This window comes from Artemia franciscana, chromosome 10, assembly GCF_032884065.1.
Source record: "Artemia franciscana chromosome 10, ASM3288406v1, whole genome shotgun sequence".
Classification (NCBI taxonomy): Eukaryota; Metazoa; Arthropoda; class Branchiopoda; order Anostraca; family Artemiidae; genus Artemia; species Artemia franciscana.
The window spans coordinates 24,667,968-24,693,874 of record NC_088872.1 but is presented as its reverse complement, the minus strand read 5'-3'; the positions used below and the strand labels follow the sequence as shown (position 1 = coordinate 24,693,874).

The following is a 25,907-nucleotide window of genomic DNA, read 5'->3' as shown; positions in this document are numbered from 1 at the left end:
GACAAAACATTATTTAACAGTGTGGTACTATAAAAATAGTACCACACAGTTCCTCATCAGACCTTTAAAAGATTTTGTTCTGCCTATGGACTTTTTAAGGCAGAATACAACGTTTTCGAAATGGTTAGAACCAGAAGTTGACATTCAAAATGTTGTCTGTCTTACGTGAATTAGCTCTCTGCCAACTCTGTCAGAGACAAGAAATAACTACATCACTGGATGTAGTTATCAGGATTCATCGCTATCAAGCCTAAATGTTTAGGTGACACCAATAACCTGAAAAATAGATAGCTCACATATCTAGCTAATAAAATTGAAAGATGATTTCAACCCCTGACGATTAAGGTGGAAAACTTTGAGATCTTCAGAATCACCATCCTTATACTCGGGTTTAATATCACCTTTAAATTGGTGCCTCGAATCACAAGAAACATATTGACCAGCAATCCTAATATCATAATTCTGGTGGTGCTGCTCTGTAAACATACTACCAAAATCCACATTAGACACTTCCAAATATATTAAGACGACTGTTGCCTTGGGTATCACGATCACAACTAACCATAATCAGTCAGTTTTAGCAAATTCGTATATGGCCTCATCTCCACAAAAAAACAAAAACAAGGAAAAACGAAAAAAATATGAAAAAGGAAGAAAACATAATAGAGGATGTACTTACTAGATAAATTCCGTGATTATCTTGCTAGCATCTATTCATGACAAAGAGACAACGGGGGGAGGAGGAGGTTGCTGGGTAAATTTTATTGTAGTTTTCAAATATTTGTCTGTAAAAAACTTTTAATATACCATTGATATATTCTACACGTCAACAAATTAGCTACTTGGTTTGTAGGATCACTTTTCATATTTTTTTCTCAGCCAAAAAAAAAAAAAAAATAAATAAATATGTATATATCCAAATCATTTATCTAGAGCCCTATATTTCGGCTAGACTTAAGTAATTAGTTATCTTGCGTATCTTCCAAGAAGTTGCCTAGGATTCATTATGGATAAATGGACTGAAGAATAAATCCTAATTATGCTAATAGTTATTAAAAATATTCATCCATAAAAACTGATTTATTCCCCACTTTTCAGGTTTACTTCTTCAAGATATTAATCATGGACCTCACATACAGTTTTACAAATGATGCCCATTTTGAACCAACAAATACTGATTATAAGACTATTATTGAAATTCTCAAGGGATATCCTTTAGGTAAGCATATTACTTTCAGTTCAATTACAGCTGAAACACCGTGTGACTGAACCTCAAGCAATTGAATCACTGTATCTGAGCCCGTGCAACTAAACCACTGTGCAGCTGAATCATCATGCAACTGAACTACCGTGCAACTGAGCCCCTGTGAAACTGAACTGACGTGTAACTGAACTCTCGTGCAACTGAGCCCCATTTAACTGAACCCTCGCGCAATTCAACCCAATTTAACTAAATCCCGTGCAACCGAACCATTGTGCAACTGAACCCTTGTATAATTGAACTCTCGTGCAACTCAACCACCGTACTTACATTGGGTAAAACACAAGTTAGAATCTTTACATGTTCAATCTTGTTCGAGTTGTTTTCTTTTTTAAGTCATAATGTAAATGACTGTTAATATGATTAATATTAACAATCATTGTTGCATTTAACCCCTCCCACTTCTATGGAAAGCCCTTCCCTGGAAAACACCACCTCGCAAAAAATATGGTTTTCTGAATTGGAATATTTTATTTGGGTTCTTTTATTTTCTAGTTTAGCTGAGCAGTGATAAGGAAAATGGAAAAGAGCAATTTATGTGCAAGTCTTGCCCCCCCTCCTTCAGTGAAAAAATATTTTTCGCATGGAAAATTCTCCAGAAACTCTCTCCCCCCTGAAAACTCCCACGCGAGAAATGTCCTTACTGTTACCAATAACAAACACTATCTGTAAGCAATAGACAAATTACAAAACTTAAAAAGGTATTTAAAATTCTACAAAGGTTCTCTGATTGTTTTATAGCTAGGGAGAGAGGGAGATACCTCAAAGTGTGCATTATTATACCAAAACATCTCAACTCTCATTGAGTCTTCGGATAAATAAAGAATTAGATCTAGGAGGGAGACGAGAGGAGGATGGAGGTAGAATTAGTTATAATCGCCAGGAGCAAAGCGACAGCTCTAGTTCCTTTGGCGATGGACCAGGTAAGCACCGCACATCTTTAGCACTTTTAAATTTTTGTCCAACCTCGATTTGGAACTGGTGTCAGCCTGCTTCCCTGCTAGACCAGGGCTTTCCAGTCAGTCTCTTTATAATTGTGCTCTAGTCTTTTTTTTTGTAAGTCAAAAGTGATTGGATACCAATCAACCACAAGGGGTATTTTTCGGGGGAAGTTTTCACGTAGAGGTATTTTCCAGGGGTGGAATTTCCCCAAGGTGGTATTTCCCAAAGGTATTTTCCACAGGAGGTGTTTTTCTGGTGGGGGGGGGGTGGTGCATCAATAACTTTTGAATTTTAAAAAGGGTACAAGCACTTTCAATCTCCAATCGAAAAATAGATGTGATTAATAAATGTGATTAACAAAAACCCCCTACAGTTCTCCGGGCAAGGACTGTAGGCTACTGCAAGTTATCCATTCTTAAAATTTACAGATTTAATGGAAAGGATGGTCGTATAAACTTTGGAGAAGGTTAATCCGATTGGAAATTGAAATTTCAAGGTCAACTTGAAGAATTAAAGGTAATCAGAGGACAATCAGCCTCTCCCTATTAACCGCCATTTGCCCCAAAATCCAACCTTTCAAAAGTTAAAAACGGAAAGTTTGTTTTTTATTGTTTTGCCTCCAGTGTAACAACCTCCTCCACAGCACCTGGAGCAAGGGCTGTAAGGTAAGCTTTTTTCTCAAAGTTAACACATAAGGTTCTTATGGAAAAGATTTTTGTATAAACTTGGGGATGGGGGGCTCATTCGATTGGGAATAAAAAGTTCCATCGCAGTTTTTAAGAAATATAAGTAATCGAAGGGTTTCGATCAATAGTTTTGAGATGACCATTTTATATTAACAGTTCAAAGGTTAAATAGCCTCTAGGGCTCACAAATACTAACCCCTGGTGCAAAGGCTGTAAGTTATTCAAGTTACCTATTGTTAGCGTATAAGGTGTTTTTTTTTATCATGAAAAATAGGCATTGTTGATCCCAAAAATAAATAAAAAGCGTGAAGTATTAAGGAAGAACCTTAGAGAACTGTCAAGAAGAATGCCAAACACAATCAAAGAACAATTTTTTTCTTTATTAGTTGTGAAAAGGAAATATCATTTAACCGATAGTGAAGAAGCAAGCACAAACGAGAATGTAAAACAATGAGATAGTTTTGTAATAATTAATAGAATGTCATCTATGGTATTTTGATCCTGAAAAGTTAGAGATAGCTTTATAATACCTACTAGACTATATAAGATATTGTCCGAGTTTTCATCCGTCACGATGTCTATGATTGAAAAGGATAAAGTTCAACTGGCTGCAAAGTCAATTTAGTCCCTTCTTTCGTACTATTTTTTTTTTTTTTTAACGCTGAGGAATAGCCTTTGATCATGTGATTACTGATCGATAGCGAAGAAACAAAACAAAAGTGTTGCTCTCGCAACACTTTAGCCGGCGAAGCCGGACAAAGGTTGCTGCAACACTTCACGTTGCCCGGGCAAAGTAGGTCTAGTTGTTATTAAAACATGCTGATGTGATATTCATTCTAGACATTCCTACAGATTTTCCTTTTCAGTTTTTGTATTAGGCATTTTAACATATTTGACTGTCAAAAACAACTTAACTATTGTATTGTTAACTTTTTCTTTTTGATCTTAGCATGATATTACATTTCTTTCTTTTAGTAAGTGTTCTTCTAGATATCAGCATTATATTATTTGCCGTAGTTGGTCTGTTTACATCTCTGCTGCTTATCTATGGCATTGCACAGGTAATTTTGTTTTTACATCTTTCTTAACAGGACATTTCTTTTATCTTAACAGGACATTTGTTTTACATCTTTCTTTTACATTCCTTTCTAACATCTTTCTTAACATTTGCTTAACATCTTTCTTAACATGGCTGCACTTAGCAGGTCATTGTAAAAGAGTTCTCATTAATCTGGACAACAAATCATTAAAGTGTTGAATTTTCAAATTTCAGTTTTATGTCCATTTTATATATCCCACCACAAAATCCACGCATTAGAAGAGATTTTATTTCTAATCAGAAATTCCTAGAAGCTTTCCAGTGAAAATTCCAAGGTGTGTTTTTTCTTAGATTTAACGTTCAAGCACTTTATTCTAAATTTCCGAGAACAAACACTGGAAAAATTAATTGACTCAGTTTTTCTTATTTTCTACTCTCTTTTTCTGTACGATAATCACAAGTAGACCTAGTATTAACCAGGTTCTCCCAAACTATCTAAGTAAAAGCATAGAATTTGCGAGTTTTAGTTCATCTATCTATTGACCAAAAAATTACTTTGTAACGAACTGTAGTAAGGAGCGACCCGGCTCAATAGTAAACGAAACTCTAAAAAACAGAATTTTGATGCTACAATATACATCAAATTTTCAGAATCGGATTTTCATGCTGATTTTAAATATATAAGTTTCATCAACTTTAGTCTTTGTCATCAAAAGCTACGAACCTGAGCTACGAACCTGAGAACATTTGCTTTATTTTGGAAAATAGGGGGAAACACCCCGTAAAAGTCATAGAATCTTAACGAATATCAGAGCATCGCATTCGGCGTATCAGAGAACCCTATAGCAAAAATTTCAAGCTCCTATCTACAAAAATGTGGAATTTCGTATTTTTTGCCAGAAGACAGATCACGGGTGCGTGTTTATTTGTTTGTTTTTGTTTTTTTTTTCTTTTCCCCAGGGGTCTTCGTATCGACCAAGTGATCCTAGAATGTCGCAAGAGGGCTCATTCTAACGAAAATGAAAAGTTCTAGTGTCCTTTTTAAGTGACCAAAAAAATTGGAGGGCACCTAGGCCCCCTCCCAAGCTCATTTTTCCTCCAAAGTCAACGGATCAAAATTTTGAGATAGCCATTTTGTTCCGCATAGTCGAAAACCATAATAACTATGTTTTTGGGAATAACTTACTCCCCACAGTCCCTGGGGAAGGGGCTGCAAGTTACAAACTTTGACCAGTGTTTACATATAATAATCGTTATTGGGAAGTGTAGAGACGTTTTCAGGGGGATTTTTTAGGTTTTGGGGGTGGGGCTGAGGGGAGGGGGCTATGTGGGCAAATCTTCCCTTGGAAAAATATGTCGTGGGGGAAGAGAAATTCAATGAAAAGGGCGCAGGATTTTCTAAAACTACTATAAAAAACAATGAAAAAATTAACATGAAAAAGTTTTTTCAATTAAGGAGAAAGTAAGGATTAGTATTGCAGCTTAAAAAGAACAGAGATTATTACGCATATGAAAGGCTCTAAATATACTTTAGCATAAATAGCGAGGTATTTAGGAGGAGATAAATACCTCGCTTTTTATGCTAAAGTATTTTTAGTAATTTCAACTATTTACTCTACGGCCTTTCTGATTACGATTTAGTGTAAAGAGCGAGGCATTAACGAGGGTTAAAACCCCCTTATATACATAATAAAAATATAAGAATATAAAAGTTTGTTACGTAAGTTAATTCTTAAGTTACGTATATTTTTTACTAATAGAAACGTTAGTTAAAAATTAAAAGTTATAATTGTCTTTTTACGTAACCGAAAAATTGGAGGGCTTCTAGGCCTACTTCCCCACCTCTTATTTCTCAAAATCGTCTGATCAAAACTAAGAGAAAGCCATTTAGCCAAAAAAGAAATTAATATGCAAATTTCATTTTAATAATCTGTTAATCTGATTTAATACAAAAAATTCAATAAGATTGGACAAGTCCTATGGTGGAGAGCCAAAATCAAACATGCATTAATTCTAAAACGTTCAGAAATTAAATGAAAAAAAACTAGTTTTTTTAACTGTAAGTAAGGAGCGACATTAAAACTTAAAACGAACAGAAATTACTCTGTATATGAAATGGGTTGTCCCCTCTTCAACGCCTCGCTCTTTACGCTAAAGCTTTTAATTGCTTTAAAAAATAGAATTGTGGCAAAGAGTCAAACTTTAGCGTAAAGAGCGAGACGTTGAAGAGGGGACAACCCATTTCATATACGGAGTATTTTCTGTTCGTTTTAAGTTTTAATGTCGCTCCTTACTTACAGTTAAAAAAACTATTTTTTTCATTTAATATAACAAAGGAGCTGATCTTTTTTTCTTCTCAAAGTTGAGAGTCATAAGGCTTCAATTTATTATCTTTTTCCCAGAGCAACTTCATATAGAAGGAATGGCTGCAAAAACTTCGGAAGGAGCTCAATCGATTGGAAATTGAACGTCCTAGTTCCTTTTCTGAGAGCCCAAATTTACCAGAAGGCAAAGAATATCCCACATTCTTTTACCACAAATACACCCGATAAAAGTTTTGAGAAACCCATGATGTTCGAAATGGTCCAATGGTCAGATAACTATGGTTTCTGGATGGAAATGACCCCCACAGCCCAGGGGCAAGGACTTTAGGTTCTTTGAATTGCCCCTTCTGGTCATATCAGTCTTCTTTTGCGAAGAGGGGGCATTCTCAGTACAATAAAACACACTCTGTGCATGCTGGATCTCTAAAGAAGCATCATTAATATCTAAGGAATGACGAAGGGTATTAAGAGCTGAAACTGCCAGGGCATTTTAAGTGGTAGCTGAAGAGTAATCGAAGGATAACCAGCCCAATTGTCACTTTAGGTGACCCCTCCTCTGAACACTGATTAAAATTTTGAAAAATCGATTTTGTTCTTAATAATCAAAAGGTCCAAAAGTTTTGCTTCAAGGTATAATCTAAGCCAGGTGTAACTTAGATGCATTGTTTATCATTAAGAAAAAGTAGATACTTTGATTCCACCTGTATCCGAAAGTGCTGAGGGTATTAAGGTGAAACTTTGGGGAATGTTTAGAGGTATTTCAAACTAAATTATAAATATAGTATGAGCATCGAATTTGTCAAAAAGGTTAGTGTTCAGTACGCCAAGAACAGCTGAAGATATTAGGTTGAAACACTTAAGGAATATTAAGGGAGATGTTGAAAAGTGACCCGAGTCCAACTAAACCTCTCCCGTGCTCTTTTAAGCTGCCTCTCACCAAGGATGTCCTACCATACTTTTGAAATAGCCATATGAAGGTCAAATAACTATGCTGCTCAGAATGAAATATTCCCTAATAGACAATCAGAAAAGGGTTCTAAGTTATTTAAGCTCTCCATTACTTATGTATAAGGTCGGTTATTCAGAAAAGAATATATTTTTTATCCTGTGTCTCCAAAAAAACCAAGGGTATCAAGGTAAAACTTTCGAGAGGGATATTGAGCAAAATAAAAACAGACTATATGCCGGATGACAAAGGCACTTTCCCCCCAACTGCTGATTCACTTCGTGTCGCGTAAGAAAAAAAATTGTGTTTTGGCAGCAAATCGATAGAACGTTCTAAGCAAAAATGCATTTTCATTAACCGTGTATTGCTTAGAAGTGTACTGTAACTGAATATGAAAGTCTGCCACACTGAACTTTAGGAGTAATTATAATAATGAAGATTACAATCAGCGAGGTTAAGTTACACTTCAACCGAAAATATAAAATTTAACCAGACTACAGGCTGACCGTCCTCGACGAGAAACTTTCTTATTTAAGTGAACAATACGTTGGTAATAGTAATCTTTACTAATATGCTGAAGGTTATAATTAAAATATCGGCTTTCCTTCAACAGAAATCTTCCAGATCAAACATATTTATAAAAAGGAAAAACATAATAAGAACAAAAAATATCACAACACTCAAGGTAAAAAGGGGAACTGCAAAGGTTTCATTTTTACAAAATTGTCTACAAGCTGTTAGCAGAATGGATTTTTTAATAAATCTTTCTCTCCAGATATCAAAACGAGGTGACAGAGGCGATCATCTCCTGTGCTCGCTGTTGCCCATTCCTCGCTGTTGTCACAGGAAGTGTGGCAGTAATAAGGAGTGCTTTAGTTACTTCTACGTAAGCCACTGGTAATGCCTGAAAATGGTCGACAGTGTCTAAGAAGCTTTTGGGATTCTTCTCCTCATTGAGCAAGAAACGCTTGGCCTTACAAGCTTGAGACTCAAGAAGAATGTCGTCAGTACCAATCTAATCGTAAAGAGTATAGCTACGCTTGGGTAACTACGTGTCCATAAACTTGGTCGAGCTTGGATCCAAGGTTTTGAATGTACTAAGCACCGGATATTTATCTGTGAACCTTCTATAAAATTTCGCTTTTAGACGGTCAAAAGTCTCGAAGTACTTTCGCTTCAATTCATACGCTAAAGTTGCAACCCGAGTGCCAAATTCAGTGAAGTTTTTTCCTAGTGTCGAAGCATGATTTCAGATGCTTGATGATCTTTTGAGTTCTTTGAGGTCGTTCTTTCTGAACAACAGAACATCGTCCACTCGCAGGTTCATTCACAGAAGACTTCTATTTCGAGTTCTGTCACGAACTCTTTTGCCTTCTTGTAAAGTTATAGGAATAAAAGGTTTGAATGCAGCTTGGCGAGTTCACTTCTTTTGGCCAGAATTAGGTTGACGATTAAGAAATAACCAAATCGACGGGCTGGAGATGCTGAGACAGTGAGTTCGTCACTCGCATAACAGCTCCTATGTAGTGTAATTGGAAGATAACAAGGAACGATTCCAACTTATTCTGGAGCCTTGCTGCATCTGCCCGTGCTTTGCTTTCGGCTACCTCACTTTCAGCAGATAGCAAAGCTAAAATGCCTTCATATACAAGTCTAATCTAGGAAGTCTAGCCTTGAATACAGATCGATACCAGTAAGACGATCGTATGGCAGAACTTCTTTCCAGCTCCAGAGCTGGTTTTTCACCAGCTTTCTGGGTGTAAACAAAAAACTCATGCCGAGTCTTCCTTTGGAAATGGATGCGCATAGGGTCTAAGGCAGTGAGAAAAAAATAACCAACAGTACAGACAGATTCAACATAGCCTAAAGTGACTAAGTTTAGCTTGTGTGCATGGCAATAAATGTTGATTTTCTGTGGTGATTTTGCTCTTAAACGAGCTTGAATACCTAAGGAACGTCTGCTAATTACGGTTTCTCTGTTGTGGCATTTTGTGACGCAGTAGTTCTAATCGAGTCCAATTCTTGTGACTGCATCATGAATAAAATTTCCAAGACTTTGCGCATCCTGGATCTTCATGTGATAGCATTCTATCGGTCTCTTTTTTAGTTTTCCTTTGTCAGAGTACCTTAAAAGAATGGATGTCTTTTCAAACGTTAGAGATGTCTTTTCATCTTCTCACGCCTACGTCCTCGAAAGGTCAAAATTTGTCCCGTACATCCATGAAAGGTATAGATCCGTACCTCTTCCTAGGAAGAGTAGACGTACCCCCAAAGTGTCTGCAGCAGAAGCAGTAAACAAAATAATCCTGGACAGAGTACTCCAGCCACGGCTGCTTTTTATAATATAAAGCATTGAATGACCGTTTCGGCCTACCGTTTGGTTTCACTTGCACATGGTATTTCACTAGCTTTATTTGGGATGGTTGATCGAGAGAGAACGAAGAATTGTCTGTAGAGTCGCTGGAGAGGGGATGCTCTTCATCTTGAGACGTAACTGCCGAAACTGAGGCTCCGACAGACCTGCAATAGGCGAAGTGGTTCCTTGGGGTGTCTTGTGTCCTGTTAGCTCAATCTAAGGGACTGTCAGTTCATTAAAAGCAGACAAAACCGTTTTTTCAGATGCTGAATTACGCAATTGAAAGAAACTATATGTATTTTATTTGACTTTTAACCAGTGTAACACCCCTACTAGTTTATTTTACCCTTTTTATGCTATATTTCGGGATTTTTCTGATGTTCAGGGGCAATACTGGAAAGTGATGGTGGTGAAAGCAATGAAATTGGTGTCCTCGTCTTTTTATAGACTTACTTTGCGTTCACACAACTGTCGCAGCTGTGTCGCTGTCGCCTTGTTGCCGTGTTAAAATTGCCAAACTTTTCACAGAGACGAATATCTTCCAGGCCACTTACCGAAAATAGGTAATTTAAAACTCAAAATTCAAGCGGTAGGATACAGCTTAGACAACTACTAGGTCAGTTGGACCCGTTCAGACACCCGGAAATTCCTGCCTGGAATCCCGGCCTGGAGCTATGGGAACTCTGTTAAGACACTAGAAGCAAAAAACTTCCTGTCATTTCCTTCGTCAGTTCTCCAGTCCGGATCAAATTGAAAAAAAAAAAAAAATCAAAGTGCTTCTTCGGTCGTGAAAACGGTGACTCACACGAATCCGAACAAGGATTCCGGGTTGGAATTCCTTAGCTTCTGAACAGGCCCATGGATCTTATTTATTAGTGATTTTGGTTTTTGGAAAGAAACAAGACAAAATTTACAAATATAAGTAGGATAATCGTTATTTCTTAGTTTTATGCAGCTATGGTCTGAAAAAAAGTGGCTTGAAGCAAGAATTAACTGACAGTTTTTTGCGTTTCTGTGCCTCTGTGGGATTCCAGGGTTACGGGGATAAAATGTGGCTAAAAGGCGATAGATTTGCTTTAGATTTAGTTGCGTCCTGAGCACATTATGGGGTTATTTATGTTTTTGCTGCAACATTCTACTATCAGGCTCGAAAACTTAAGAGTTAAGTTTCTCTACGCTGATTGCTTGATTTTAATAATTCAGTAACTGAAGATGTCGCGGAAGCAACTCTTCTCGGATGTATTTTAGTGATTGATTGATAATCTGACTGCTAAACAGATTCAGAATGTTGGTCAAAGTGTGAAAATGTGTGTCCTGACTAGAGCAAGTCGAACCTGGCTCAAGTTTCATGGCGGTTAGTTACAAAAATCGACCAATTGGGATACAAATTTGCCTAAGTTGGCTGGCTTGTGGTGTAAATATCTAACGACGGATTTTCTCTGACTTGAACAAGGGATTATCTGACTAATGAACGGCAACCAAGATGTAAAAAAAACATGTTTGACGTAGTTCTATAACTCTTCATAAAGTGTACTACTCAATGCGGTTTTCTGTGCCACTTATTAATACAGAATTGAGCAACGCCAAATAAATATTTATTCGTTAGTATAAACATTAAAACTGAAATACTAGATATTTAATATTAGACGTACAATTTTTATAGTCATAAGAATTATTATAGCCTGGGGTGGATGGTGTGAAGTTAGTTCGTCATTGGAGATTTTTCTCCTGATTTCTTGTATATAAACCTTCCATTTTATTAGGATAACAGTTTTAGAAAGTAAATATTTTACTGGTGCATTCTATAAATGGAGGTTGTATTTTGTCATCTAGATTACTTTATTGAAGCTCCTGTGACCAAAATAGGATTTTTTTGTGCCCAAAATTAGGCATCGAGTTTTTAAACACCTTTAAATATTTTGAACACCGAAATTTGTAGCTTTAGTTCAAAACACGTTCAGTTCCTGTTCCGAAAAAACCACAAAAACTGAAAAAAGCCAAAAATTAGGCATCGAGTTTTTAAACACCTTTAAATATTTTGAACACCGAAATTTGTAGCTTTAGTTCAAAACACGTTCAGTTCCTGTTCCGAAAAAACCACAAAAACTGAATTTAGTTTATGTTGAAAGTAAAATAAAAAGAGGAAAAGACACTAAATAATTAAAAAAAAACCAAAAGAGCCCACATCTGCTAAACTTAAGGGGCTGCTTAATACAAACAAAATTCACTTCACTGGATTCGATAGAAATTCACTTCGATTCGCCAGAAAACTATTCAACACTAATTCAACACTAACTTCATTTTTTTTGTTCAACTCTTGTTCAGCTTGTTTCATCAGATCTTTATTCAATACCGTTCTTACTTATTTGACTCCATGTATTTGACTCATTTGGCAAAGCTCTTGACTCCACATCTATAACCATATGTTTGCCTCCGTGCCTAATGGAAAACCTTAAAAATGCGGACATTTTGTAACATTCTGTCAAATCAAAATCTTTTTCACAGGACATAACATTTATTGTTTTAGCTTTGCTCGCACTTCCTCCTTGGAAAAACTTTTTGCACCCCAGCCTCGGAAAACATACATAAGGACTGAGAGGAAGCGCAATAGGGCTGCCTAAGTAAAGAGTTATATGGGTTCTATTTATTTATTTTTTTTTTTTTTTTTTGTTTAAACCTGGGCACTTCGTATCGAAATAGTTGTCGTAGAAACTTCAAAAAGGACTCATTTAATTGGAAATCGTAAAGGCTAGTGGCCTTTTTAAAGTTGAAAGTGGTTAGAGGGCAACTACCTGCCTCCCACGCCCACCATTTCCGCAAAAGACATTCAATCGAAACTTCGAGATAGCCATTTTGTCCAACGTAATTGAAAGGTCCAGAAATTATGTCTTTAATGATGAACCCCCACCCCCGCAGTCCTCAGGCCGAGGATTGTAAGTTATGTCCTGGGGACATATAAGGTTTATATAAAAATAGGGATAATATAAACTTCGAAGGGGGCTCATCGGATTGGTAATCAGAAGTTTTAGTGCCAAATTTTGGGATTCAGAGTGATCGTAGGGTGGATACTCCCCCAAGCACCTCGTATTTTCCCAAAATGCATCTGATAGAAATTTTGAGATGGCCATTTGTTGTCTTAAAAACTTCAGAAAGAGTTCATTCGATTGAAAATTGAAAGGGCTAGTACCCTTTTTAATAGTCAAAAATGACTGGATGGCAATTAACCTTACTACCACGCCCACCACTTTCCCAAACATATATAATGAAATTTTGAGATAGCCAATTTGTTCAACGTAATTGAAAGGTATAGAAAATGTGTCTCTAAGGATGACCCCCCCCCCCAGAGCCCTCGGGACAAAGGCTATAAGTTATTCACTGGGGCATATAAAGTATATGTAAAAGGGGCGATCGTAAAAACTCCAGATTGGGCTCATTTGACTGGAAATTAGAGTTTCTAGTGCCCTTTTTAAGATTTGGAGTGATTGGAGGTTGGATACCTGCCACACCTCGTATTTTCCCGAAATGCATCTGATAGAAACATTGAGATGGCTATTTGTTGTCGTAGAAACTTTGAAAGAGCATATAAAGGTATATACAGGTATAAGGTATATACAGCAATGGTGATGGTATAAGCTTTGCCGGGGGCACAATGGATCGGTATTACTTAGTTTTAGTGCCATTTTTAAGATTCAGTGTGATCTAAAGGTGGTTACCCCCACACCTTTTGTTTTCCGGAAATGCATCTGAAAGAAATTTTGAGATGACCATTCAATGTCGTAGGAACTTTGAAAATGACTCATTTGATTGGGAATTGAAAGGACCAGTGTCCTTCTTAATTGCCGAAAGTCGTTTGAGGGCAACTTACCCCCTCCTACTCCCTCCATTCCTCAAAACATATCCAATCTAAATTTTGAACCATTCGTTTTGTTCAACATAATTTGAAGGTCCAGAAACTGTGTCTTTGAGGATGACCCCCCCCCCCTTCAGCACCCAGGGCATGGTAAGTCATGCCCTTGGGGCATATGATGTATATATAAAAAGGGTGATACTATACACTTTGCAGGGGGTTCGTTGGATTGGTAATCAGAAGTTCTAGTGTTCTATTTTTAGATTCAGAGTGATCGCACGGTTGATAACCCCCTACCACGTATTTTACTAAAATGCATCGGATAGAAATTTCTAGATGGCCACTTATTGTCGTAGAAACTTCAAAAAAGGCTCATTCAATTGGAAGTTGAAACGGCTAGTGCCCATTTTTTCTTTAGTCAAAACTGATCGGAGGGCAACAAATCCCCCACCGCCCATCAGCTCCCAAAGCATATATAATCAAATTTATCAAATTTAAGCACCTTATTCATTAAAGCTAAATGTTGCTTGAAAATAAATGAAAAGGCATTGCGTTTGTGGTTGCCAATAAGAAACCTCAGCAACATATTGAGAATGACTTGGTTGTATTGAGTTGAAACTTTTGGGGATAATACTATTGCTAATTCTGGTCTTGCACTGTAATTAATAAAAGTAGTACAACTGTATCCAGCTTGTCAAAGAGCCAACTTCAGGTCCACTTCAGAAGCTATTATTTTAAGTTAAAAAATACTTTTTGTTTCGGGGTTAAAAATTGTTTCTCCAACATAAAAATAGCAACCCATACTATGGATTCTTATAGAAGAAAACTGAGCAGACATACAATTTTATTTTTTCTATGAAAAAGACTGTGTCAATAAAAACGAACAGAAATTAATTTAAAAACTTTTTTCCGCAATACAAGTTTTCAAAGAAAAGTAAAGACTCCATCAAGCCAAGAATGAGTAAAAATAAAGTCAAATAATCTTTCAAGCGTAGAAATACCACAAGTCACTGTCAATAAATAAATAAAACTGATCTCAAGACCAAAATACGATTAGCGCTTTACTGAAAACAAAACACATTTGAAATGTTTTCACCTTTCTTTCTTTTCCAAATGAAAAATTATCAAAATTTTATGGAAGAAATGTCGTTGTATGTAAATTAAACTGATAGTCTCTGGTGTTTTGTTTATTTTTTTTTTCAGTAAAGTGCAAATTGTGTTCTGGTCTTGGGAAGCCAAAGGGTTTATCGGCCCTACTCGTGTTAACTTTTACTCGTTTTGGGTTTGACTCGGCTATTGATTGTAATTTCTATTCGTTTTGAATTTTATTTATTTACTGGTAGTGATTTGTGGTAGTTTTACGCTTGGAAGATTATTTGATTTGATTTTTGCTTATTCCTGGCTTGGTAGAGCTCCACTCTTCTTTAAAAGACTTGTCTTGTTGAAAATATTTTTCAAATTAATGTGTTATGTAAGATTAGTTGGTAATTCGACCAATGCAAATAATCTGTCCAAGTTTATTGTTAAATTCAATTGATTAAGTCGAATAACTTTGTGAAAACCCCCTTGCCTTTGCAAAAAGTCCTAAAAATATTACCTTAAACCTATATTTTTACTTAACTTGTTTTCCAAATACTGTTATTTTTTTTCTTAGAGATAACTGTGCATTTCAGTTAGCAACACCCGAAATCTCTTAACCCTGTGTCCGTTTCTAATCAGACTATTGTTGCATTAACATTAATACCAGGCGTATGAAATTTTCCAATTGTTGCTTTTCCTGCTTTTTTTTTAAGGTAGTATGCTCAATCTTTCCTGAATTTTTCCTACGTAGTAACAGTTTTCGTAATAACTGACAGAACCTGCTTATTTGAGAGAGTTTACGAACCCTGTTAAGGCAGGACGGACTCGCAAAGAATCTTCCTATACCTCCCATGTTAAACATTTGGAGCTTGCCTGACGTTCCTGAATTAGTGATTTTGGCGGTTTTTATGTCAATAGAAGTTTAAAAATCTCGTGAATATTTTGGCATAATCAAATCTTAAGGCCGACAATTATTTTTTTTATAATTCCAAAATAATTATAAAACCTGTTTCGGGTTTGCATTCTAGATTGCTATGCTTGACATTGTTGTTGTGGGGTATCAAAAAATAGAGCAAAAATTTTTCTATTCATTAATAAGAAACTTTTTTCTATAATATATACCTCCTGGCTGCAGTCCCTTCAAACACTTTACATATTTGTGTTCCGAAATCAAAATTTCCCCTCAAAAGGTTAGATTGAGCTGTAATCGGAGCATCTAAGAAAGCAAAAATTACACAAAGGGGCTAACCAATCGGATTGTTCAGGAGCGATTCAGTCAAGCATTATTTAGTTCTAACCTGTTTAAACAGAGTCTAGAGAAGAAGTAAGGTGCAGACACCAAACTGCCGGTTAATGAATATATAAGAAAATTGTATTGTATAAATAATTAAGGATAAGCTGCGTCTAATCCTAGAGATAAATTGAACACACCACAAGGGCCGAATAAGAAGCAATGGTTTTATTTTAAAAAGATTGATCTATCGTTTTGGTTTAATTAAAATAAATTCAGGACAAATTTACGTATTGTAGTATAAGTACAATTTTGCATAATCTTCGTACTGAAATAAGAATTAAAAATATATAAAACAAGCTAATTAATAACTAATGAATGAAACAAAATAACTAATGAACGAAACAAAATGTCCCCAGAATATTTAAATTTGTTATAGCAAGACCCGAGTCTCGCTGTAGAACTACCAAAGCAAACTACAAAAGCAGTCAATGACCAGTCTCAAGTCCAAGGCCTTTCCAAGAAACAATCCAACCCCTTGTAAATAAACCCCAATAAAAATTACCCATACTAAAGAAGTCAAATGACCAGTCTCAAGTCCAAGGCCTTTCCAAGAAACAATTCAACCCCTTAGTAAGTGAACCCCGACAAAATGGTCAAAGCCAAAATAAAATTATTTTATAGTTCTTGTTAATGACTACAGTAACATGGGAAAAAAAAGAAATATACTAGGGCTCCATTTGCCAAATGTGCAGGCCCATTGTGAAAAGTTGAAATTAAATTATCGGGCTAGAGGCAGACCGCGTTTACCAAAATATTTGTTAGAAGACTTAACGGATGCTTCGGTTCACGACGAATCAAGTTCCGAAGGAATTTGAACACATTCCCCTTTTGTGTTGAAAGTTATCACTTCTGGAAGAAATTTGGGGTCAGACCTTCTAAAAGGCTCACGCTGGATTTTGGATCTGCCTTACCTTTTTGAGAATTATGAAAAGCTCGTGATTCGCCACATGTAAGTTTTTTCTTTGTCTTTTATTTTACGTCATTGATTTACTGCTGTCAAAATTATTAGGATGGGGAATTATTCTGGGTTGCAATTAATACAACTTGTACCTTATTAATTCTTGGCAATTGTCTTTTCTGCTATAGAGAAAGAATGTTGGATAACTTTTAAAGATATTTTCATCCCAAAACAACAAAACGCTCCGATGGTATCTACTTAGGTTGGTTTAATTTCACTATTGTTGGTTTTACCAACAATTTAAAGCTTATATAGAATAATCGGCAGTTGTTTCGCTATTTCTTTAGCAATCTCATCTTCGTACTCAAGTTTTGGCTCTTCTCTTGTCATATTTCACGGGTTATCTATCACATTATTTTCAAATTACGGTTTAGACAAGACAAAATTTATTTCTACAAAACGGCTATCACAAGCCCAAAAGGGCCAAATTCACACTTTAGTGTCAATAAAAAAATTTAAAAAAATGGTGAATGCCAATCAGTAATAAATATCAAACCAGTTTAAACTCATAAAATTACAATCAGTAAAAAAGTCAAACCATAAAAAGTCGTAAATTAAAACCGGGAAAACAAATTTAAACAAAATGACAATTTAGTTTACCTTGCAAGAATTGTAAAGTTTGCAGTTGCAAAATAAGCATTAAAACTACAAGTTAAAAGTGGAGCGATAAGAGGGGAGGGTTAGTAATTTAAAATTTCAAATATGTGAAGGATGAACGTTCTTCTATATCTTTCAGTGGAAACTCTTATTGGGGCAAGAAGGGGGATTTTTGTTGAATTAGAACGTGGGGCAGTGGCGAATGCAGGGGGCACCCTCCCCCTGACATAGTAGTAGATTTGTGGTTGGGACCGCTTGCTCTGGTTCTTTCAGGGACGAATTTTTTTATTTGGTTTTTAATAGTCGAGTTTTTAGTAAGTTTTTAATTATTAAGGCTGTTTCTTTTTGCAAACAAGTATGAAACAAGGTTTCAGTTACTTTTTGCAGTCTCTATTAGATTTTTATTAATGACACATGTCCCCAAAAAGTATTTAATTAAATTTAAGTTTATCAAGGGGATCTGTCCGTATTACCACAAATGCCAACTGGGAGGCGAAAATCTTCATTCGTAAGAAGGGGAGATTTAAAATTCTGACTTAATCCGCTGCTAATAGCAACAATAAGAAAGCATTATATTTCTATTTCTTTGTTCTATTTTTCCTCCTACACCATCAAACGAACTATTAATTAATGTTTAATCAACAATTAGTTCCAAAGAATGTATGATACCAAAATATGGTACTAATTTTTTTTTTGACAATACAAAGTTTAAGTAACTCGCTATAGTCGCCAGAAGTGCAAATGCTAAAAATTATGCAGAAAAGATTAAATGTATTATTTTTTTGTAGAGGGTGAACAACCTTTTAATTGTGTTTTATGGCGAGGTGGTTCTTATAAACTTACTTTTTTTGTATCAATATTTCTAATTGACTTTAATTTCAATAGAACTCATCAGATTGTATATTAAATTAAAGTCCATGTCCACTACCTACCCACGACTTAGAAATTGTTGCAGTTCCCTTTAAATTGCTGGTATTTCTTTGTCCACAAGTTTATCGGAGTAACCTTTCATGTACACCCCCCCACAAAAAATCCTAGATCCGCCCCTGACGTGGTGGTTGGGTAAATATTCACTAGGGAAAAGAGAAGTAGTACAAGGGTTATGCTCGATATTGTTGGCAAAATAATAAGGAAATTTGTACTCTCATTTCCTTAAGGGTGACTAGATTTGTTCTCCGAAGAAGGGAAATGTAAGGCCCTTTACCCTGTTTGAAAATAATTCTTAGACACGTTTTTTGAACTGCCTCTATTCTGTCCCACAATTCATTGGACATGCCAGAATGGCAAACAAAGAAACAGAAAAAAAAAACAAAAAAAAATGTATTAATCCAATAACGTTCAGAAATAAAATGAAAAAAAGACAAGTTTTTTAACTGAAAGTAAGGAGCGACATTAAAACTTAAAACAAGCAGAAATTACTCTGTATATTAAAAGGTTTTCTCCCTTTTCGACGCTCTGCTCCTTACGCTAAAGTTTTTTACTGTTTTAAAAAGTAAACTTGAGAAAAAGAGTCAAACTCTAGCGTAAAGAGCAAGGTGTTGAGGAAGGAAAAGCCCCTTTGATATACGGAGTAATTTCTGTTGGTTAATTTAGCTCCTTACTTTCAGTTAAAAAACTTATTTTTATCATCTTATTTCCAACATAAAGCGAACTTACCAGTAGAGGTAATTTCGAACAGTTCGTGGTAACGAAATTTAGTAAGGAGCGACCCGGCTCAATAGTAACCAAAGCTCTAAAAAACAGAATTTTGATATCAAGAGTTACATCTCAAGAATCGCACTTTTATGCCGATTTTAAATATGTGAGTTTCATCATCAAGTTTAGTCTTACCCATCAAAAGTTACAAGCCTGAGAAAATTTACCTTATTTTCGAAAATGGGGAACCCCCCTAAAAGTCATTTAATCTTAAAGAAATTAACACCATCAGATTCAGCGTATCACAGAACCTTATTGTACAAGTTTCAAGCTCCTATCTACAAGAATGTAGAATTTTGTATATTTTGCCAAAACACAAATCCCAGATGCGTGTTTATTTATTTAATTCTTTTTTCCAAGGGTGATTGTACCGACCGAGTGGTCTTAAAATTTTGCGAGAGGGCTTATTCAAATGGAAATGGAAAGTTCTAGCCTTTTTAAGTGACCAAACAAATTGGAGGGCACCTAGGCCCCCTCCCACGCTCATTTTTTCCAAACGTCGTCCGATCAAAATCCTGATATAGCCATTTTATGCAGCATAGTTGAAAAACCTTATAACTATGTCTTTCAGAACGACTTACTCCCCCAAAGTCCCCATGGGAGAAGCTGCAAGTTAAAAACTTTGACCAGTGTTTGCACATAGTAATGATTATTGGGAAGTGTACAGACGTTTTCAGTGGGATTTTTTGGTTGGAAGGAGGGGTTGAGAAGAGGGGGTTATGTGGGGGAAACTTTCCATGGAGGAATTTGTCATGGGGAGGAAAAATTTCCATGAATGGGAGGGGGCAGGATTTTCAAGCATGATTTAAAAAAACAATGAAAAAATAAATATAAAAAAGTGTTTTCAACTGAAAGTAAGGACCAGCGGTAAAACTTAAAACGAACAAAAAATATTACATATATACAGGGGGTTCATTTCCTCCTAATCTCTCACTCTTTATGCTAAAGTATTTTTTAATAATTTCAACTATTTATTCTACGGCCTTTGTGATTCAGGGGTCATTCTTAAGGATTTAGGACAAAATTTAAGCTTTAGTGTAATGAGCGAGGTATTGACAAGTGGGCGAGCCCCCCTTATATGCGTAATAGATACCTGCGAATATAGAAGCTCGTTAGGTAAGCTAATTCGTAAATTACGTATATCTTTACTAATGAAAACCATCGTAAAAAACTAAAAGCTCTAGTTGCTTTTTTAAGTAGCGAAAAATTGGAGAGCAGCTGGGCCTCCTTCCCCGCTCATTTTTCTCAAAATCGTTCGATCAAAACTATGAGAAAGCCGTTTAGCCAAAAAATAAAAATTCAAATTTTGTTTTAATTATTCATCTGCGCAGAGCCGAATCAAAATATGGATTAACTAAAAAACGTTCAGAAATTTAATAAAAAACAAATTTTTTTAAATGAAAGGAAGGAGTAACATTAAAACTTAAAACGAACAGAAATTACCCAGTATATGAAAGGGGCTGTTCCCTCTTCAACGCCCCGCTCTTTACGCTAAAGTTTTTATAGTATTAAACAGTAGAGTTGAGAGAAAGAGTCAATCTTTAGGGTAAAGAGTGGGGCGTTGAGGAGGAAACAGCCTCTTTCATATACGGGATAATTTCTGTTCGTTCTTAATGTTATAATGTTATTCTTAATGTGTATAATTTCAAGTTTTAATGTTGCTCCTTACTTTCATTTCAAATACTTGTTTTTTTTCTAATCATTAAAAAGTACGGATAAAGGTTCTGAAAGAATGTCTGCAAAGGCTTTAAAGGATTTGAGAAACAAACTAGCTAATTTTATCCTCCTAACTCATCAAAGCATATTGGTATTTTTAATCGTACTAATAAGAACTTTGTGGATTACTCGAATAAAAATTTAAATGATAGTTGAGATGCAACTGAATTTGGGGCAGGGATTTTTACTTTGAATTTGATTTTAGAGAGTCAAGTGAGACTTAATTTTTCTTGGAATTTGGCTAGTAATTTCCCTTGGAATTTGGTAAATCGACACGGGTCTATTTAGAGGGCATTTCCTGTCATGCCCCAAAGGATTTTGTAAAGTTTTGAAATACTTGGCTTCCCTGATTAGTAGTTCCAGGACAGTTTTTGGCTTGGTTACATACATAAATAAAATTGGGTGGTTTAATCTGACAATGAAATACAACAAACTTTCGGTTAGATCGTATAATTTCCACTTCTCACCCATTTCTAACTATATTTTATATTTTATTTCATATTTTAATTACCCTACATCGCTCACTACTCTACATACTACCTATCCTTTTTGAAGCTATAGCACTTTCCTTTCTACCAAAACAATAAAATCGCTACTTTACTATTTTACTTCCTCACAACTAATTAGCATTTTATTTACAGGTGCCAAGACATCAATTTGGTTTCAAATATGATGTTTTCTAAAGAATATAGAGCTGAATTGCACTCAAGACTCATCTTCAAATGCGAATCATGTCATGAGGAAGCCACAATTCACACAGAAAAACCCCTTGCTCCTCGAACGCTTAAAAAAAAAAGACTCACCGAAAACCGTAGTCAAAAAACAAAAAAGGACTGATTTTGATAGTGTGAATACTATCAGAAAGAAACACAAAACATAAACAGGAACAGTAAGTGTCAACAAAGAGGTAGTGGTTGGTGCAATAAATGGTGGAATGACTCACGCCCAGGTTCAAGAACTTTTCTCTACCATTGGAATAAATACCCCGTCTCAAAAAGTCTTTACGAAATTTGAGAAAGAAATTTGCGTAGAATTGGAAAAAGTGTTCTATTACTATCTTATCGAAAATGGGAAAACCGAGTGAAGGATGGCACTGGAAGCAAGTGAGAAAATTCACCCAAATGGAGCTGTAGAGACATGTGTTATAGTTGATGGAAGCTGGTGTACACGAAGTTATGGAAATAGGTATCGTGCACTCTCAGGCTGTGGAGTGGGGATAGGTTTCTATTCGAAGAATCTCTTAAATCTAGGAATTAGGAACAAATATTGCTGTACTTGCGTGAAATTCAGGCCTCAAGTAAATAGATCTGTTCCTGAACATACATGTTTTATGAACTAGCAGGGGCCCACTACAGGTATGGAGTCAGATATATTAGTTGACGCATTCAGAATAGCAACATCCATGCACAATCTAAGATATACTCGATTTGTTGCTGACGGTGATTCGAGTACCCATTCTGAAATTATAGCAAGGGTACCATATGGCAGAAATGTAGAAAAAATTGAGTGTGCTAATCATGCGTGCAAATGCTTGAAAAACAGACTATATAAGAAGCAGCATGAAAATGCCGAATGCAGAAGATTTCTTAGTGCCGCAATAATAAAGAAAAAGTGTGATTTTGCCAGAAATGCAATTGCATGTGCCACCACAGAGAAGAAAAGCATGAAGGATCTTATCAGTGCGCTGAAGGCAATTCCTTTGCATTTTTTCCGTGGCGACCATAGATTTTGTCCTACATGCTGCTCGATCTCCGGCAAAGTTCTACAGGTCAATCCTGAAGACACCCCTAGCAACATCTTTCTCAGTCATGTGTATTCAGCCTTTGATACGCTGACCAGAAGGGCTCGTCTACTGATAGGAAATAACACGAGCAGCCTGGCAGAATATGTTATGAGCACAGTGGGAAGGCTTATAGCTGGCAAAAACATCATGGTTAGCCAAAGTGCGCGATATACCACCCGTGTTAAAGCAGCAGGAATCCGATTTACGAAAAGTCACTCAGATCGCCTTGAAATATTTTGAAGAACTGTAAGATCTACACCAAGTAGGCAGTTGAAAAAACTTGCACAACAGCGGGCCATGACTACTGCTCGGCGTAAAAACCTGTCTTCTAGAAAGTGCCTTTTCACTAATGCTTCCACAAAACTCCCTTCAAAAGAAATCAGGGAGCCAACCGGAGCAGACAAAAACTACGGCTCGAACGCAACTGCTCCGGATCTTGATTGCAGTGCGCTCGAAATTGCAAAAGCAGATCTTTTGACTCGTCTCCAATGTACTGCAACAGAAATCCTCAGTATCGAAAAAGCCACTAGGCTTCAGAGAAATTCTATCGATAATAACTGGATAAAATACAGAAAAAACAGAATTACAGCTTCCGTAGCTGGTGCTGTTTGTAAAAGGCGGTTGAAGACTGTGGGTTCATTAGCTCGGCAGCTGCTGTATCCCAGAAACCGCCAAACAAAGGCAATGGAGCATGGTCAGATGTATGAGCCTGTAGCTATTGCAGCTTTTGTAAAGAAAATGGGTTGCATTGTGAACTCTGCTGGGCTTTTCATTCACAAGGAATATGGGTTTCTAGGGGCCAGTCCGGACGGGATAGCAATTTTTCCTTCGGGTGAGAAGTTTCTTTTGGAGGTGAAGTGCCCTTTGACAGCCAAAGGGCTTACATTGGAGGAGTGGATAGCGCTTAAAAAAAAATACATGTCTTGAAAAGAAAGTTAATAGTGAAATAAAGCTGAAAAGAACACACGACTACTATTACCAAATTCAAATGCAATTGCAATGTTGTGACATTGATTTTGTATACTTTGTAATATTTTTAGGGGAAGAGGAATTATATTATGTAAAGATTGGTCGTGACCGTGAATTCTGGTCGAACAAAATGCTGCCAAATCTACAAAAATTTTATTTTGAGGCACTGTTACCAGAAATTGTCGACGGAAGGTTGCCAAGAAGTATGGAGATACGAGAACCGTTTATATAAGTCCAACTGTGCTAGGTATGGGTCGTTATCATTTGTCATTACAGTCTTATCCGAATACAAATTCAGATATACAAACACTCAAGCAACAATCGAACTTTAGAATATTTTTTAATGAACCCGTATGGATAAGCTAAATAAAAAAAACAAGTTTTTTTTTAACTGAAAGTAAGGAGCGACATTAAAATTTAAACGAACAGAAATTACTTCGCATATGAAAGGGGCTGCTCCCTCCTCAACGCCCCGCTCTTTACGCTAAAGTTTTTTACTGTTTTAAAAAGTAGAGTTGAGAGAAAGAGTCAAACCTTAGCGTAAAGAGCGGGGCGTTGAGGAGGGAGCAGCCCCTTTCATATACGAAGTAATTTAAGTTCGTTTTAAGTTTTAATGTTGCTCCTTTCAGTTAAAAACATGTCTTTTTTATTTAATTTCCGAACGTTTTTGAACTAATGCATGTTTGATTTTGGCTCTCCACAGATGAATAATTAAAACGAAATTTGCATATTTATATGGCTTTCTCATAGTTTTGATCGAATCACTTTGAGAAAAAAGGAGCGGGGGAGGAGGCTTAGTTGCCCTCCAATGTTTTGGTTACTTAAAAAGGCAACTAGAACTTAATTTTTTACGAACGTTTTTGCTAGTAAAAGATATACGTAACTTACGAGTTAGCTTACGTAACGAACTTCTGTATTCTGCTAGTTTTAAATTTTAATGCTGCTCCTTACTTTCAGTTGAAAAAACTGTTTCATATTTATTTTTGTATTGTTTTATTTTTAAATAATGCTAGAAGATCCTGCACTCCCTTAATGGAAATTTTCTTCCCCCATGACAAATTCCTCCATGGAAAGTTCCCCAAACATAACCCCCTGTTCTCAGCCCCTCCCCCAACCAAATCCCCCCTGAAAACGTCTGTACACTTCCCAATAACCATTACTATATAAACACTGATCAAAGTTTGTAACTTGTAGCCCCTTCCACGGGATTCTGGTGGAGTAAGTCGTCCTCAAAGACATAGTTATATGGTTTTTCGACTATGCTGAATAAAATGACTACCTTAGAAATTTGATCCGGTGAAAAATAATTAGCATGGGAGGGGGCCTAGGCACCCTCCAATTTTTTTGGATCGCTTAAAAAGGGTACTATATACTTCATTTTTTATATATAATTCACTTATAAATAACTTCATTTCCATTGGAATGAGCCCGCTCGCAGCATTCTAGGACAACTGGTTCGATAACATCACCCCTGGACATAAAAATACCACATTTTTGCAGATAGGAGCTTGAAACTTCCACGGTAAGGTTCCCTGATATGCTGAATCGGATGGATGTAAATTTGGTTTTCTTACTTTTAGCGGGTGTTTCCCTCTATTTTCTAAAATAAGGCAATTTTTCTTAGACTCGTAATTTTAGATAGGTGAAACTTACATATTTAAAGTCAGCATTAAAATACGATTTTGTTCATGTAGCTATTGGTATCAAAAATTCGTTTTTTACAGTTTTGGTTACTATTGAGCCGGGTCGCTCCTTACTACAGTTCGTTACCACGAACAGTTTGATAAAATGAAGTAAATTGGTCACTTGGCTACGAGCAATTATTTAAATTTTATTTTTGTAAATAGGTCGGCATGAAGTAAAAACCCGGAAATATGTACTTTTTATTTGTAATTTCCACAATTTTATATTGCACCCTGGCAAATAATAACGACCAGACCACATGCACACACGCAGGGGAGGGTTTCGCCCACCTTAACTTTGTAAAATGCTTAATTTTCTCAGTAAAATGTTCAATTTTCCCCTGTTTTCCTGGTATTTCTTTCGTAAGAGTTGAACCCCCCCTCCTCTCCCAAAAAAATTTCGAATAATAATTTCTCTAAGTTTCTCCTCGAATAATAGTTCTTTTGCAAATAAACATTCCTATTTACTTGCCAAATTACGAAGAATGACAATGTACTAATCATAATTTTCAGTGAGAAACCCCTTGAGTTTAATGACGGCAGTGAAATCTGATAACCTTGAGTGTTAGTGTGATTTGCCGCGATTGAAAAAGAATTGAACAGGTAGTATAATTTCTGGACGTGCGTCCGGCCTTAATCATAAATTGCATAAAACAACACAGAAAGTCCTTTTCCGTGCAAATGTAGTTCTCTTAGTCTGCGAACCTATTAGTGGCACAGAAAACTGAGACC

The 25,907-nt window shown here is 36.2% G+C and overlaps 1 protein-coding gene across 1 annotated transcript in view; it reads left to right on the top strand.

Moving 5' to 3' along the window:
• Positions 1 to 25,907, top strand: part of LOC136031958 (uncharacterized) — a 96,590-nt gene that overhangs the window by 46,848 nt on the left and 23,835 nt on the right. Inside the window, exons 2-3 of the mRNA XM_065711970.1 lie at positions 1,099 to 1,219; positions 3,865 to 3,950. Of these exons, the coding sequence (XP_065568042.1) occupies positions 1,099 to 1,219; positions 3,865 to 3,950 (207 nt within the window). The remainder of the gene's footprint in view (positions 1 to 1,098; positions 1,220 to 3,864; positions 3,951 to 25,907) is intronic.